Genomic DNA, 17,243 nt, shown 5'->3' with positions numbered 1-17,243 from the left:
TAGTATTGGTCACCAAAATAGAGGAGAGGGGAAACTTTACAATTGTGAAAATGTGCAGATGTTCTCATTAAGGCAATATTGACCCAGACAACCACTTAATATCTGTCTCCTCAAACACCCTGCAACTCTGGAATGCCCATTGTGAAATATGTCAATGCACGGTATTTCCTAAATTCTCACACATGCTTCCTTTTCTGATTCATCTGGTGAACTGGGAGTAGGAAGTTGGTCATAGACAATGTGCCCTCCTTCCCTTGTCTGACCAAAACTTGAAGCAATCACATCCACCGCCAGGCTAGCTGTAGCCTTCGCCTCTTCCTCTGAAGTGGCCAGCTGAGGATTGACTTCAACAAGATCCAGTGCTGACAGCAACCCTGGAAGAACAATGACAAAACCTCAGAAAATTCGCTGTTATTCTCAATGAGGTTCATCCCACCTGGACAGGGAGAACAGGCCAAGGTAAAAACAAGAGTCATTTTCTACTATAAAACTATCTTGTCAGGAAGCCCATTGCACCTCATCCTCTTGGCTATGAATTCAAGTTAAAACACTAGTATACTAGGGTAGGCTTGAAAGAAATCTTTAAGGTAATGAACTAAATCATCCCTGTTCAGCTAACATGATAGGCATAGCTATTAGGCCTTCTGGAAAAAGGGGCTTGGTGGGGGATGCAGAGGTTTCCAACCTGCTTCTTGGGAAAATGTGTGTCATCTCCAGTATGACTAGGAACCTTCCAGATGCCTGCCTAGAAATAGGGAAATATTAAGGCAAAGAAAATCTACTTCTTACTAGCCAGAGCTCCACTCCCACTTTTGAACTCTAATGCTGTATCTGTTAAAGCACCCCACCATTGCCCTGAAACTTAGTTATTACTGCAAACCTTATTCTCACCCCTACAAGCTTGAACTCTGAGGGCAGGTCCCGCATCTGACGCATTTATTTATCTTTGAGCAGAGTGACCTAGTACCTTACCCTTGGGTCAAGGGAAGATTCAGCCATATGTTGATTATTTAATTTGGACTCCAGTTACCTTCCTTGAGGGTTTGAGAACTTGTTCCAAAGTTCTCAGCACTGTTGTTTGGCCTGGAGGAGGCTGAGGCGAAGGAAAGATTAGACCAGAAGAGCCTATCCACACCTGCCTTCCATTCCCACCCCCCTTACATGCCTCACTTCTAAAGAATTTAACTTTTTAGTTGGTTATTCTAGGTGAAGAATCATCTGAACAAACTAGCATTCAAGAATACAAGTATCTGAGAATATTTAGGGTAGCTATAAAGTCTGGAAACATAGGTGAATATATCTAATGGTTTACTGATGTTACCTTCTAGTATCTGAAATGCTCAATGCCATCACATCTGGTCAGCGTGTCTTCCCTTATTAGCAATGCACAGTCGAGTGCACTGTAAAACGGCAGTGAACAGGCATTTTACAGTAGCCGTTCCATCATTTCCTGCACATAGACCTGGGTACCTGATGATCTGAATCTCTGATTTCCACTAACTAAACCTGTACCTTTAGTAGACAGTTGCCACCCTGTAAATTAGTTTAAGCAAACTGCTTTATGTATCTAGTTGACAGTGTCATGACAATCTTTTGGAATAAAATCATACTGCAGCAGGGGAAAGGAGGGATAAGGCATGACCACTGCAACATCTAACTGCTAGAGATTATTAAACCCTGCTCTTAGTGGTATCATTGGGAAGCAAGGTAGAGGCCTGAACTCCCAGGTTCTCTGGCCACTAACCCAAGGACCACTAGCAACATCTAATGGATCCGAGAATGAGACTTGCCACTGTCATATCTGATAGACAAGTACCATTTTCTTTTGTGTACTGCCTAAGGTTCTAGCAGGCTCCAGAGCCAGTGATACCATTTCTCAGTGCAATTTCTATCCCAGCTAGTCAAGAGTTTCCTATTACCCTGGACCTTTCAATATGGGATCTCTGTGCTTCTGTCTGTACCCCAGTTTCATGAGATGGTTATTGAAGCAGTATCATGTGGTAGTTCTTTAAATTTTGGAATGAAAGGTTATTTAAAATAGCTCTAAAACCAGAAGCTTTCTGACAGAAATGGAAACTGTGTGCAAATAAGTATGAGTTTTGGGATAGTAACCCCTGTAGCTACTCTTCGTCAGCCATTCATCTAACTCTATCCCGTTATTAAAGATCCTATCAAACAAGCTCTAGTACAAGACTTACCCTACAAAAATGGACCTAAGATATTGTCCAACTTGCCAATATCTTCAAGAGATCAGCTTTAACTCCAGATTCCCAACTCCCAGTGAAGCAACCTCTATCTGTCTATCTTATTTATTCATTCATTCATTCATTCAGAGACAGAGTCTCACTCTGTTGCCCAAGCTTGAATGCAGTGGCATAGTCAGCTCGCTACAGCCTGAACTCCTGGGCTTGAGTGATTCTCCTTGCCTCAGCCTCCCAAGTAGCTGGAACTACAGGTGCATGCCACCATGCCCGCCTAATTTTTTCAATTTTTTATAGAGATGGCATCTCACCACATTGCCCAGACTGGTCTTAAATTCTTGGCCTTAAGCAATCCTCCTGCCTTGATCTCCCAAAGTGTTGGGATTACAGGCATGAGCCACTGCCCAGCCAACCTCTTAACATTTTTTTTTGAAACAGAGTCTCACTCTGTTGCCCAGGCTAGCATGCGGTGGCGTCAGCCTAGCTCACAGCAACCTCAAACTCCTGGGCTCAAGCAATCCTTCTGCCTCAGCCTCCCGAGTAGCTGGGACTACAGGCATGCACCACCATGCCCGGCTAATTTTTTATTTATGTATTTTTAGTTGGCCAGATAATTTCTATTTTTAATTGAGACGGGGTCTCGCTCTTGCTCAGGCTGGTCTCGAACTCCTGACCTCGAGCGATCCTCCCACCTCGGCCTCCCAGAGTGCTGGGATTACAGGCGTGAGCCACCATACCCGGCCCCACCTCTTAACATTAAAGTAAAAATTATAGCTACTTGGCCTTGTCTTCTTATCTTAATCTACCTTTACATAACTTAGACACAGGGAACTGCATCAGTGTGGCAATTTATTCTTGTATTTAATAAGTGTCTAAGTAGACACAATTTTGTATTCAGTATTACCTTGGCATAGATTAAGAGCTAGGTCCAAACATGCCTCCAAATGATTATATCCTTTATTAGCCTGGCCATATGATCATTAGCTATAAAAGTTGAAGGAAAAACAAAGTCTACAATGACATGGAATAGTAGAAACAACCTCCTGTAGGCAAGAGACTTCAGCATATTTACACAATAGTTAACGGGCTGCATACCTGGTTGCTACATACCTGTATTGTGTATTTCCTCAGTAATATACATGCCTTCCCGATAGGTCAGTCCCCCTACGACAGGGGTTCCTGTGGCTGGAGCCAGCGTAGGGTCAAATGCATCAATATCAAAACTCAGATGGATTGGCCTTTGTCTTCTGGAAAGGAAGAGGATAAGAGAATACTTATTTGGTTGTGCTCAACCTTCCTGTGGTTTGCAACTCCTTGATTTTATTGCTGTTGGTCCTGGTACTTTGCTAATAAAGCTATTAATAATATTTCTAGGTTTTCTATTTCAGGAAGTTACTAAGATTAGTATAGTAACTTCCTGCACACCACTTCATGATATTGCTATTTGTTCTGCATGCCTCAGACAGACTAACTCCAATTTATAGTTCTGGTTTATCCTGGGCATTAGAACCTCTTGCATGAATAACTGTCAATAGAGGGAATTCTTCACTTCCATATGAGATGGGGCTCTGATATATTCTAATTTATGTTGGCTTGATCTGGGTTACAGTTGCTGTTACTCTCTGAATATAATAGCAGCTGACTTAACTCTGATTTTATGTCTGCAATCTTTTTTATTTTTAGTTATTTATTTATTTTTATCCAGTCATTTTGACACCTTATGTCTGCAATCTTAACATCTTCCAATTCTAACTTCAGTTTAGCCCAGGTGTCCAATGGCTGAAAGTAACATACAACACCCTATGCCAAATAACTAAATGTCTTAACAGCTTAAAAAATGACATATTGCTGGGTAGCATTTCTGACATTACTCACCTAAAAGTAAAGACTTGGTATTGGGAAAATGCTCTTAAAGCTAACATTTGATTGGCATTCATCTGCCATCTTTCTACACTACCAAGATTTGCTTGATATAAAATTCAGGTGAAGCAATAGTGAGGCAGGAAAGAATGGGACATTTGGAACAATGAATGCCTCTCATCTCAAAAGACAAGCATATAAATGAAGATAAAGAGAAATTCATGAGAGACAGAGATCTGGGCAATGACTTAAAGGAAACCCCCTCCTAACCCCAGAGGAAGAATAAGACCTATGTTTCATATTGTGTCTTTCTGAACTATTTGAAATTTTTATATGTATATGTTTTGCTTTTATTTTAAAAGTAAAGCTCCTATCCTCAAGAGACAGGCTAAACTCCAAGATCAAGGTGCCAGCAGGAAGGAAAGGTGAAAAGAAGAAAAAAAAAGTAAAAAATTTAAAAAAGAGGCTAAAATATGCTGCCCTATGGGAGTCTGCCCTGTTCCCTCTGGGACCCAGAAATAGACATCCATTGTCATTACTTACTTGCCAATCAGCAAATCAAATGTCTGTTCCATGACCTTCTGGATACCAAGTCGATCAATGTCTCTCATGGAAAAATATTGGATATCATAGTTCTTTAAAATAAAACTGTGGTGAGATATAAAGGAAGGAGTCCTTAGTTTAAAAATCATTTTTAGCAAATGTATATTTAGGGGGGGTTGCCTTTAAGTGACTACAACAGGTTAAGTCAAGTATCAACCTTTCAGATGGAACATAATTGGCCCAAAGTTTAACTCTAATATATCAACTTACTGCTCAGGAGGGTCCACATCTCTTAGACCAATATACACAATCCTTGGGGAAGAGATACAAGGTTTGATCCAGGAAAATCCTGGGAGTTGTGGTACCTATGAAGAGGAATAGACAGGATTAATCAAGAATTCTTGGTCTCACCAAGATAATCATGTGCTTCACAAGATACGGAGTCTGCTTTCTTCTGCTACCCCACAGGATATGTTTAAAGCAATACAAGACACACTCGATCTGGAAAAGAGCCCCGATACAAGTGGAAATGTTTCAGAAGGGCAGCTGAAGAACACAGTACAGCTTTCTCAAGAACAGTAAAACTCTTTCTCTAAGGCTGTCTTGGTTTCTCATTAACAGACCTAGTAGTGGCCACCTCAAGTTGCCAGCAGCAAAACGTGAATTCTGCCTAATGAATAATCTTTGTGCTGTCCTGTTTTAACTTGGTTCCTCACTGAGGGGAGGGATATACAGATTCTAATCTATGCCTAACATGGACTTTCATGTCCTCAAAACAGCTCAGGAAAATACTACCCAGGGGTAATCATGGTTTTACTTGTCTTCTAGACCAATGTGTCAGAGTATGGCGTGTGGCCTGCAAGCCTTTAACGAAGAGCAAGGACCATGTCCTGGTCATCTTTATATGCCTTTATAGTATCTAACAGAGTGCCTGGCCCATAACAGCGTTTGATGAACAAATGAAGGCCACACTTAACCCATTCTTCACCGAAATCTTACTTAACCCTCAAAGCCCTGGGATAACCCTACAAGCCATTCACCTTTCATTTCGGACCACTGACCTTGTCCTGTAGCTCTCTGAGGAGAAATGAAACAGGCTGTCCATGGAGATTTCCTGATGAAGTAGTAAGGGGTGTATTGATATCTGCATGGGCATCAACCCAGATGACACAAAGGTCTGGGCAGTGTCGGGCATGGCCACTAATGGTACCAATTGCAAGGCTGCAAAGAACAGATAAAATCTTCAGGACCCTCTGCTTGGCAAACATCACCAATAACAAATGTCCTCAGCCAACACAGTTTATATTCTGTTCTCAGGGCAAAGTCAGGGTATAGACTGAGGCTGGGTTTGGGTGACACCAGAGTCTGGAGTTGTAGTTCCCAAAGATTAACCTTGAGTGAGTGAGTGACTGCGTGAGTTAGGGAGAAATACAAAGCTCTAAAGATTCAAAGCTGGCTATCTCAGCAGTGTGACAGATGTCATTGCTGCCCCTAAATCCATGTAATTTGATCCAGTAGCCCTGGTGCAGAAAATTACCTCAAATATTTGTTGAGTGAAATCCAGTTAAATGATGTGGTCTATTTGGAACAACTCAAAAAAATGTTGCTAATATCACTTAAGAGAGACCTGAGAGATCTAACTTCCAAAGAATCAGTTATATTAACTTTTTAAGGATAAAAATTATAAAGCATTACAATTTTTTAGAAAGCTTATAAGTGATACTTCTTAAAAACTGAAAAAAAATCTGTTAAAGACATTAAAGTAACAGGGCAACCCAATTAAAGAACTCATTTAGACCACTGAATAAAATAAGAGGTTTATTTGCATATTGCCTTATATACATTAGCAAGGCATTCAAATATTTTTTTTTTTTTTTTGAGACAGAGTCTCACTCTGTTGCCCGGACTAGAGTGCCATGGCGTCTGCCCAGCTCACAGCAACCTCAAACTCCTGGGCTCAAGCGATCCTACTGCCTCAGCCTCCCGAGTAGCTGGGACTACAGGCATGCACCACCATGCCCGGCTAATTTTTTATATATATGTGTGTGTGTGTATATATATATATATATTTTTTTTAAGCTGTCCAAATCATTTCTTTCTATTTTTAGTAGAGACGGGGTCTCGCTCTTGCTCAGGCTGGTCTCAAACTCCTGACCTCGAGCGAGCCTCCTGCCTCGGTCTCCCAGAGTGCTAGGATTACAGGCACGAGCCACCGTGCCCAGCCTCAAATACTCTTAAGTGTTTCTGTTTTTTCCTTTCCTTGTCCTAGGGCTCTGCTTACATTAGCCAACTGTCCTATCTCAACTCTAGGGAGATAGCTGATGAGATTGTGGTTGGAAAGCTGCCCGTCTTCCCAGTAACCAAGGAATTTGATATAAATGGGAAATGCAGCTTAAACATCTTAGGAACTAACGGCAACCATCCTCCTTGGTCAGTACAGCATGAGACAGCATTCTAGGCTCCCTGCCCCACAGTGGACCCTTCTGAGGTAGAGCATGGACTAGTGCAAAGGCAGTGGATTAAGTCAGAATACCAAAGTTTTAGTTCAGGAAAAGCTCTGTGACTGGAGACAGGTCATCTAACTTCTGTAGACTTCAATTTCCTTTTCTATAAGATAGGGATAATATAGTTGGCCTGTTTAAATCAGAATTGGTTTAATTAAGGTGATAATATGTATTGTACTATGTAAAAGGAGGAGTGACCTAAAAATGTGTCTTCCTTTAAAATGTTCAACAGCTGTTCAAGGTATACACTTATCCTACCCTCTCTAGAATCTTCCAGATTGCCTAGGTTTTAACATTTAATAAGAAATAGGGCCGGGCGCGGTGGCTCACGCCTGTAATCCTAGCACTCTGGGAGGCCGAGGCGGGTGGATTGCTCAAGGTCAGGAGTTCGAGACCAGCCTGAGCGAGACCCCGTCTCTACTAAAAATAGAAAGACATTATATGGACACCTAAAAATCTATATAGAAAAAAAAAATTAGCCGGGCATAGTGGCGCATGCCTGTAGTCCCAGCTACTCGGGAGGCTGAGGCAGTAGGATCGCTTGAGCCCAGGAGTTTGAGGTTGCTGTGAGCTAAGCTGACGCCACGGCACTCACTCTAGCCTGGGCAACAAAGTGAGACTCTGTCTCAACAAAAAAAAAAAAAAAAAAAAAAAAAAAATAGGTTAGTAGTAACATGGCTGCGATATAGATAGCTATAGGCAAAAGAAAAGCCAAAGACTGATAACCACATTGATAGGTAGTCTCCAAGAGTGAGACTTGACCGGAGGAAAGACTAAATAACTACACTTCCACAGACAGCACTGAGCTAAGGAGGCAGGAGACCCACCGTCTGGTTGATTTAATTGAATGATGTAGTCATCTCAGTAGAGAACTTAAGTCTGACCACTTTCTTGTTCTGCCTGAATTTTTATTCCTAATGAGGAATCTGCCTGTCTGTAGATATACCAAAGATTTAAGTTTAGTGATGTGAAAAGCTCTCTGAGCACCTCAGGGAAAATAATTGCTATACAAGTCACATTTGATTTGAATCTCAGCTTGCTACTTCCTGGTTCTAGACCTTGGGGTAAGTTTTCTTTTCTTTTTTTTTTTTTTCCCCCAAAGCAAGTTCAAGCTTTATTGCCCAGGCTAGCCTCAAATTCCTGGGCACAAGCGATCCTCCTACCTCAGCCTGCCAAGTAGCTGGGACTAGAGGCACGTGCCACCACGCCCAACTTGAATAAGTTTCTAACCTCTGTCCCTCAGTGCTTCCAGCAATAAATTAAATAAAACCATATCTACCTCATAGTATTGTTAGGAGGATTAACTGAGAATTATGTATGGTGTACTTAATACTCCTAGTACTTCAATACCTTTTTTCTTTCTACCAAAAACCTTCATTACTTGGCTCAAATCGCACTTCCCTGTGAAATCTGACCTACTCTAGCCCAGACTGATCTCTTCTTCCTTTGAAATTTTGTAGAATTCAATTTTTTTTTGAGACAGAGTCTCACTCTGTCATCTTGGGTAGAGTGCAATGGTGTGATCATAGCTCACTGCAACCTCCAAATCCTGGGCTCAAGCAATCATCCTTCCTCAGCCTCCTGAGTAGCTGGGACTGCAGGCATGCGCCAACACACACCTGGCTAATTTTTTTTCTATATTGGGTAGAGGTGGGGTCTCGCTCTCGTTCAGGCTGGTTTCAAACTCCTGACCTCAAGCAATCCTCTTGCCTCAGCCTCCCAGAATGCTAGGATTATAGTTGTGAGCCACTGCACCCAGCCAAACTCAGTATTTTTTTTTTATTTTTTATTCCATATGTATGTATTTCATCTAGTCCTGATAGATCACAATTTTCCTGCAATCCCTAGCACTGCTAAGCAAACATCAGAACAGTACTCAACAAAGTACATGCTGATTCATTAAGAGGCAAAGGATCAGGCCTTGTGTGGTGGCTCATGAGTAATCCCAGCGCTTTGGGAGTGCAAGGTGGGAGGATGGCTTGAGGTCAGGAGTTTGAGACCAGCCTGGGCAACATAAAAAGACCCTGTCTCTACAGAAAATTTTAAAAATGTAGCCAGGTGTGGTGGTGCACACCTGGAGTCCCAGCTACTCAGGAGGCTGAAGTGGGGAGGATCACTTGAGCCCAGGAGATCAAAGCTACAGTGAGCTATGATCATACCAATGCACTCCAGCGTGGGTGACAGAGCAAGACCCTGTTTCCCAAAAAAAAAGACAAAAGACTGATTGCATTAGTATGCCACCTAGGGTTCATATTGTGGAGGTAAAAAATGTATTCACATATTAAGGGGGATCTCTAACAAATCTATTTGCAGAAATGCTAACAAAAATGACCAAATTCAGCCTATCAGTGGCTCTTTCCAATTCTCCAAAGTCATAAGATAGTGTCTCAAGAAAGCTTTCCAGGAGATAAGCATGAAACAGTGCCTAAAAATCTTGCTTAGTCTACCGTTGAACTTGCTGTGTCTGAATGTACACACCCTCTTACTACACAATGTGTGGTACAATAAATAAATAAATCACATGGTGCCTTTGGCAGCTGATGATCTTAGACATTAAAATACTATTATATACATCATACCCTAAAAATTCTGCAGGGTATTTTTCTCCAGGTAAGAAAACTGAGAAAGAAGCTAAGTGATTAGCACAATGCACCATGTAATCCAGCCCCTCCCCACCGCATCTCCCAGCTTACCTGTGGTCTCCTCCCACCGTGACACAGTTGTAGCCACCTGACACCGCTCTACTAACCACCTCAGCCAGTTCCTGGTTGGCAAGGCCCACTGAGCGTGGATTCACTATCAGGTTGTTGTAGAGATCATCTTTGGGCACTGGAGTAAAACTCAAATCTCCAAAGTCTTTTAGGTGGCAGCCTGGAAACAAATGAGGGGATGACATGATGAATTTTATGTGCTATTCCAACTCTTACTTGCCTGGGTCACAAATAACAACTTGTGACAAAGCACACATCATAAACATTTTATCACAGTAAAATTCCAAAGTTCACGCAATTGTGGCAGGATCATCTCAATCTTCCCAGCAATCCTGTAAAGTTGATCCTATTATGAACACCATTTAGCAGAAGCAGCTGGGCTTTGGAAACTGAAACCCAGAGATGTTGAATGCCTTAACCTAACAATCTCAAAATTAGTAGCAATTAGACCTGAGATATCCCAGAGTTATAGAGTGAAAATGAAATACCAAGAAGAATGAACAGAATTTAAAGTACTATTAATTTAGGACAAAAATACACAGAAATTCTCATGTTATAAACTTTTTAATAAATACAAAGTCAATCTGAAGCATCCTAAAAGAGAAATACTGATAGCTTACAAGGTCCCAGCCAAGGTTCTAACTGCTTAACGTAAATCCTTATTTTAAGACTCAGAACAATTCTGTGAGGCAACTAAAATATGCCTATTCTGTAGATGAGGAAACTGAAGCAAAGAGAAGTAACCTAGCCAAGGTCACATGGTTGCTCAGTGCCAGAATCAGGCCATGTGGCTCCAATGTTTGTACAGGATGAGTACCCCTTATCTGAAACGCTTGGGACCAGAAGTGTTTGGGATTTGGGATTTTTTGGTTTTTAGAATATTTGTGGTGGTGTTTTTTTTTTGAGACAGAGTCTCACACTCTGTTGCCTCAGCTGGAGTGCTGTGGCATCAGCCTAGCTCACAGCAACCTCAAACTCCTGGGCTCAAGTGATCCTCCTGCCTCAGCCTCCCAAGTAGCTGGGACTACAGGCATGCACCACCATGCCCGGCTAAGTTTTTCTATATATATATATATATATATATATATATATATATATATTTTTTTTTTTTTTTTTTTTTTTTTAGCTGTCCAAATCATTTCTTTTTTTTTTTTTTTTTAGTAGAGATGGGGTCTCGCTCTTGCTCAGGCTGGTCTCGAACTCCTGACCTTGAGCAATCCTCCTGGAGTGCAGGATTACAGGTGTGAGCCACTGCACCCGGCCTAGAATATTTGAATATAATGAAATATCTTAGGGCTAGAACCCAAGTTTAAATACAAAATTTACTTGTTTGTTTCATACACCCCTTATACCCATAGCCTAAAGGTAATTTTACACTTTTTTTTTTTTTTTTTTTTGAGACAGAGTCTCCCTCTATTGCCCGGGCTAGAGTGCCGTGGTGTCAGCCTAGCTCACAGCAACCCCAAACTCCTAGACTCAGGAGATCCTCCTGCCTCAGCCTCCCGATTAGCTGGGACTACAGGCATGCGCCACCATGCCCAGCTAACTTTTTCTATATATTTTTAGCTGCCCAGCTAGTTTCTTTCTATTTTTAGTAGAGACGGGGTCTCGCTCTTGCTCAGGCTGGTCTCAAACTCCCAACTTCGAGCGATCCTCCTGCCTCAGCCTCCCAGAGTGCTAGGATTACAGGCATGAGCCACCATGCCCGGCCTAATTTTACACAATTTAAAAAATAATTTTGTGCATCAAAGTTTGCATATACCAAACCATCAGAAAGCAAAGGTGTCAGAACCAGGTGTAGTAGCTCATGCCTATAAACTCAGCACTTTGGGAGGTAAAGGTGGAAGGTCAGGAGTTCAAGACTAGCCTAGCCAACATAGTAAGACCCCGTCTCTACAAAAAATTTTAAAAAGTTAGCTGGGTGTGTTGGTGCACACTTGAAGTCCCAGCTACTCAGGAGGCCAAGGCTGGTGGATCACTTGAGCCCAGGAGTTAGAGGCTCCAGTGAGCTATAATGATGCTACCACGTTCCAGCCAAGGCGACAGAGCAAGGTCCTGTCTCAAAAAAAAAAAAAAAAAAAAGAAAAGAAAAGAAAAGGAGGAAAAGAAAAAGAAAAGCAAAGAAGCAAAGGTGTTACTATCTTAGCCACCCTTGTGGACAATCTATGGTTGTTTGGCATTACCATCATTCCTGGCTCTGAATTTATATGCTGCTGAGAAGCAATGATTTTCTTATACTTATTCACACCATAGTACTTAACAAGAAAAAATATGACATACCATACCATTAATACAGAGAAAAAAATAATGTGTTCAGGTAACTTGTGATGTCATGTTGGTACTCAGAAAGTTTCAGATTTTAGAGCATTTTGGATTTTCAAATTGGGGTGCTTAAGCTGTATTCTTTACTATGAAGTTTGTTTCCCAAAAGAATCCCTACTGATTCTAACATTTTAAGAACTAGCAATATATTCTGACAGGTTTGAATATTTTTCCACCCATGTTGGATGCTACATTTAGGGTGAGGACTAAATAATCCAACTCTATCAAAAAGGATATGAACTATCAGAGAGCAGAATGTTATCATAGATTGTATCCTTATAGCCCTGATTCTCAAACTGGAGTCCAGGTATTGAGGGTGGGGGGAGATAGTTAAGAGGACAGAAATAGTATATTTTATTATTTGCAGAGATTGGTGTTGAAGATTTGGATTAAGACCAGCATGGACTCATCATGAATTTAAACTATACAGTTTTGAGCTTTACCTCTTGAACACTCAATCCAAAGCCAAACTTTTGAGGGAATGTAAAAATCTGACAAGCAATGACCATAACATAAACCTGTATGGCCAACAATGGGCAGGAACATGAGGCAAACCAAAGGATTGCAGAAAACCTTATCCTATTCTTAAAGGTAAGATACACCTGCAGCAAGAATTCTGTATCTTTCAGTCACTGCATTTTAAGAAATAATCACGTAAAAGGCTCCAAACTGGAGAAGATCCAAACTAAATAAAAAGAAAAGGGGGAGGAGGAGTGAGAAGAATATGAGAGCAGACCAAAAACATTGTGAACCAAGAGAAAAATGACCAAATGAAACATCTATAAGAATTTTTTTAAAAAGACAAAAAGCCATGAGTAAAGTCATTATGGACTTCAACAAATCTCAAAATATGGGAAGGACACTTTAAACTTTAGACTTAGCAATAAAGCCTTAATTAACCTTCAAGTCACTATCTTATCTTGTCTCTGTTGGCAACACAGTCATGCAGTAGACAGATACTGAATGGTGGTGTCTATTCTTGGGTGTTTCCACTTCCACATCCATGTTTATCTCTGTATCCTCCTCAAACCACATCATTAGGTTCTTACTAGATATAAGACACCAGGGCATGCCTGGTGTTTTATACTATTAGGCATATAATTATAAATTTGTAATCTAAAATAATGTTAATATTAACTAACTTTTTAGAACTATTTGCCAGGCACTTTAACTCATTAAAACTCACATGACCATTAAGAAAAATACAGGAGACTTAAGATGCTCAATCCAGTAGATTAAATAAGTCACAGAACTTGGGAAACACTCAAGTCCAATCATGGACACTAGGATGTAGACTTAGATATTCGTGACACAAAACAGTACTCTGCTCACTTGTATTATCAGGAAAAAGCTGCACAAAGCCTAAGAAGCCCAAAGAGGATTGGATTTGGCAGTCTTATAGCAATGCTCTCCAGGAAGCCAGACTGAATTTCATAAAAGAACTTTAGTCATCAGATGAGTAACTCTGCTGTGGGGTGCTTCCCCAGATGAATTGACAATCTGGACAGTGGATTCTCCGAAAATCATCCAACTCCATTTACTCTCATTTCTTCTTACCAAACAGTCTTCTGGTTATTCACTTGGTTTTCTGGATGCCTTCGTACCAGCAAGGGCTTCCAGACAGTGGATGCTGGAAAGACTATTGCTCAACATAATCGTGCACAGGCATTTTGGTTAATCCAGTGTAGTTAGCATGAGTCTCTCGGTCTGGAAGCCTGATGAGCCACGCATACAGCAAGCCTTGTGTTTCTGGATCCACAAAGCTGAGGGCAGACCCCCTTAAGGGATTAGTATCTTGAGAGGTCCTGCCTGAGTGGACTACCCTCCCACACCCAATTCTGCTCTTTAATTTGCACAATTTAAGTGCCAGGTAAGGACTAGGGACAATGAGTGCTAACACTGCGATCCTCAACTCCCCAGCCTCAGCCCAGTACCAGTCTGTGGCCTGTTAGGAAACAGGCCCCTCATGACCTCCTAAGCACCACAACCTCCCTGACCCATGACACACCCCCACCCCCAGTCTGTGAAAAAACTGTCTTCCATGAAACCTGTCCCTGGTGCCAAAAAGGTTAGGGACTGCTGTGCTAACAGGACCAGAGGAAGTTCACTGAAGATCCAGGAAGTACTCCTACAAGTGAAGTTTATACCAGCACTGTTTTGCTACTTTTTTCTTCCCTCTTCCTTTACTGGCAAATAGAAATTCTTTGTAAAATTGAATAAGAAAGTGTATAAGAAAGTGGAAGTCCCCATCCCACTCCCCAGGCTTGACTATTGTATCCTTGCAGACCTTTATGCATAATCATAATATATAATATTCTTTTAAGTAAGGTTGTTAGAGTAAGTTAACTACTCTAGCAACCCCCCCCCAAAATAATGGCTCAAACATAGTTTATTTCTTGTCCCCTTAATATCCAGGGTCGGTATTCCAAGTCAGCAGGAAGCTTTCTTCCATGCAGTGATTCAGGGACCTGGCTTATAGTTCTGCCACCCTAGCACTTTGTCATCTGTGTGGCTAAAGCTAGGTCTCCCCAGGTTCAAGGCAGCCAGAGAGGAAGCAAGCATTGAGAAGGCACACCTCCTCTTTTAACACATTGACTGCCATGTGAGTTGTATTTAACTCACACTAGTTTTGAGCCTGGGACCTCATGAAGCTTATGTAACTCACACATCTCTTCACTTGGTTGCTGCAAGAACTACTTTTCAAGTTGCATATAACTCACACACAGAAAACAATAAAAGGCCGGTGGCTCACGCCTGTAATCCTAGCACTCTTGGGAGGCTGAGGCGGGGAGGGTTGCCTGAGCTCAGGAGTTCAAGACTAGCCTGAGCAAGAGTGAGACTCCATCTCTACCAAAAAGAAGTTAGAAAAAACCAGCTGGGCCTTGCAACCTACACCTATTGTCCCAGCTACCTGGGAGGCTGAAGCAGAAGGATCACTTGAGCCCAGGAATTCAAGGTTGCAGCGAGCTATAGTGAAGCCACTGCACTCTACCCAGGGCGACAGAGTGAGACTCTTTCTCAACAAAAACAAAGGCAATTGAACACCCCTCCTCACAACCCTCCACCCCTTCATAAAATAAATATATATATATAAAGAAATGAAAACAGAAATAAAAAACAAATTTTTTATTAAATAAAGTTTTGTTTTCAAAGTTTTTATTCTGTTTTCGTAATAAAACACTGTGGTCCCAAGGTAAAATTTTTTTTCTAGTGTGGCAGTCAATGTGTTAAAGGCCCTGTCCTGGAAGTGGCACATCACTGCTGCTCATGTGGCACTGGCCAGGAAATGCAGGTCTAGATTATGTCCAGAAGAGGATGAGAATGGATTTTGGTGGACAGCTAGCAATCTCTGCCACAATGAGTACTTTTTTATTCTACTGCTATAACCTTTAAGAACTCAAAATACTAAAGCTTATGGGCTGATCCAAGTACAGTGGTGTTTACAACTAATTGATCACAGTTACCAATTCCTTTGTTCCTTCTCTACTCCCACTGCTTTACTTGACTAGTAAAAATAATAACAATAATGAAATTTTGAAAAAGAAAAAGTAGTGAAAAAAAAAGAAAATACGCTTATGTGCTCTGGGATTACCAATTTATGTTCTATTCTTGTTCATTACAGAGCTGAGTCAGCAAATATATTATGCCATCCTGATGTAGCCTAAGAGCTTTCTCCTCTAATGTCCACTGTACCAATAGTATCAAAGCACCCAAAGGACCAGTAGAATATAGAACCCAGGATTGGTTTCTCAAAGGTGAACAAGAGCCCAAAAGAAGAAATACACATGCCATGTTTGGAAAGAGATGACCAATTTAATAGGAATGAGAACTTTGAATATGGGAGCAATACAATAATGTGGTTGTAGAGAAGATGAATTGTAATCAATCGACTACCGTTTTTGAAAGAAGTGGGGAGGCTGATGGGAGATTAATATTTGTAAGAGCAGAATAAACTGAATAATATTAAAATTTTTATCTGAGTGCTATGGCAAATTCTCCTAGGTCAAAGGGTATAAGAAATGGTCTCACAAATTTTTTAAGACTCTTAGAATAATAGTGGAAACAGCAAATATTATAATGTGGAAGCAATATGTGCCTCTCATGCTTAAGAACTGTCCCTTTCTCTAACTCTATTCTTCAGGTCAACTCATCTCCAAGTCTAGGTCACATGAGACCTAATGTTTCATTGCTGCTCTTTCTTCTCTTTTAAGAGGCATTGTAGGACAAGATGAGCCTGACCCGAAACTTCAAAGAAGCTCTCATGTCAAGCAGATTTGGAACCAATTTGAAAGGCTCTCACTTTTCACTTGCTCTTTATACACTGGCACAGCCTCATTGCTTTTCTCCCCAAGTGCTGGTAATAAAATACACTGAATACTACTGATCTTGATCTTTCAGACCCAGATGTTACCTTTGGCCTTGATAAACCTCTCCAGGCTCCATTGAAGTGGAACGAGAACACAAGTACACCAACAGAATGATGCAACCAGGTGGTGGGAAGAAATCAAAACAGCCCTACCTGACCTTAGCAATATCTACAAACAGCACTTCTATTAATATTTCAGGGCTACTGAGTGAATCTCTGGAAGAAGCCAGTGATAGGAAAAGAGGCAAAGGAACAGAATTATCTGCCTCCACACACCACGTTGTGCTAGGCACTCTACAGATACGTGCTAGTCCTCACATCCTCTGCTGCTACATTATCCACACATTGCAAAGGAAGAAATTCAGCAAGGCTAAATAGCTCCAACTGTTTAGAGCACCTGAATCACTCTTTGGTTAGAGACTCGCATAAGATGATGTGATGGATGAGCAGGTATTTTTTTCAACAGCATAAGGGTACATCATTCTTCCTACTGCTCTGACTTCCACTTACAGATGGCTCCAGCTGCTACCCAGGCTCCCCGCAAGTCAAGAGAGATTCTGAGTTTCAAAGTGGGCTGACTCCTTGTTAGCATAGTGGTTAGTTAAAAAATAAACAAAAATACTGAAGTGGGCTGACACACAAGAGAGTCTACTGAGCCACAGGTAGCCTATTGGCAGAAGGCAAAATAGATGGAAAAGCTAGGGGCCTCTTAGCGTGCAGTTTTCCCAAACTGTCC

At 41.3% G+C, this 17,243-nt stretch overlaps 2 protein-coding genes across 2 annotated transcripts in view; one reads left to right on the top strand and one right to left on the bottom strand.

Moving 5' to 3' along the window:
- Nucleotides 1–17,243, top strand: part of TMEM229B (transmembrane protein 229B) — a 206,365-nt gene that overhangs the window by 42,059 nt on the left and 147,063 nt on the right. The gene's annotated exons all lie outside the window — the stretch shown is intronic.
- The window catches only part of ARG2 (arginase 2), a 31,804-nt gene continuing 14,561 nt past the window's right edge, over nt 1–17,243 (bottom strand). Inside the window, exons 3-8 of the mRNA XM_069465063.1 lie at nt 9,802–9,979; nt 5,666–5,825; nt 4,875–4,969; nt 4,605–4,709; nt 3,312–3,448; nt 1–374 (exon numbers count right to left, since the gene is read on the bottom strand). Coding sequence (XP_069321164.1) covers nt 169–374; nt 3,312–3,448; nt 4,605–4,709; nt 4,875–4,969; nt 5,666–5,825; nt 9,802–9,979 — 881 coding nt within the window. The 3' untranslated portion in view covers nt 1–168. The remainder of the gene's footprint in view (nt 375–3,311; nt 3,449–4,604; nt 4,710–4,874; nt 4,970–5,665; nt 5,826–9,801; nt 9,980–17,243) is intronic.

Source organism: Eulemur rufifrons, chromosome 2, assembly GCF_041146395.1.
Source record: "Eulemur rufifrons isolate Redbay chromosome 2, OSU_ERuf_1, whole genome shotgun sequence".
NCBI lineage: Eukaryota > Metazoa > Chordata > Mammalia > Primates > Lemuridae > Eulemur > Eulemur rufifrons.
The sequence above is the reverse complement of the archived record's forward strand: the minus strand, read 5'-3'. Positions and strand labels throughout refer to the sequence as shown.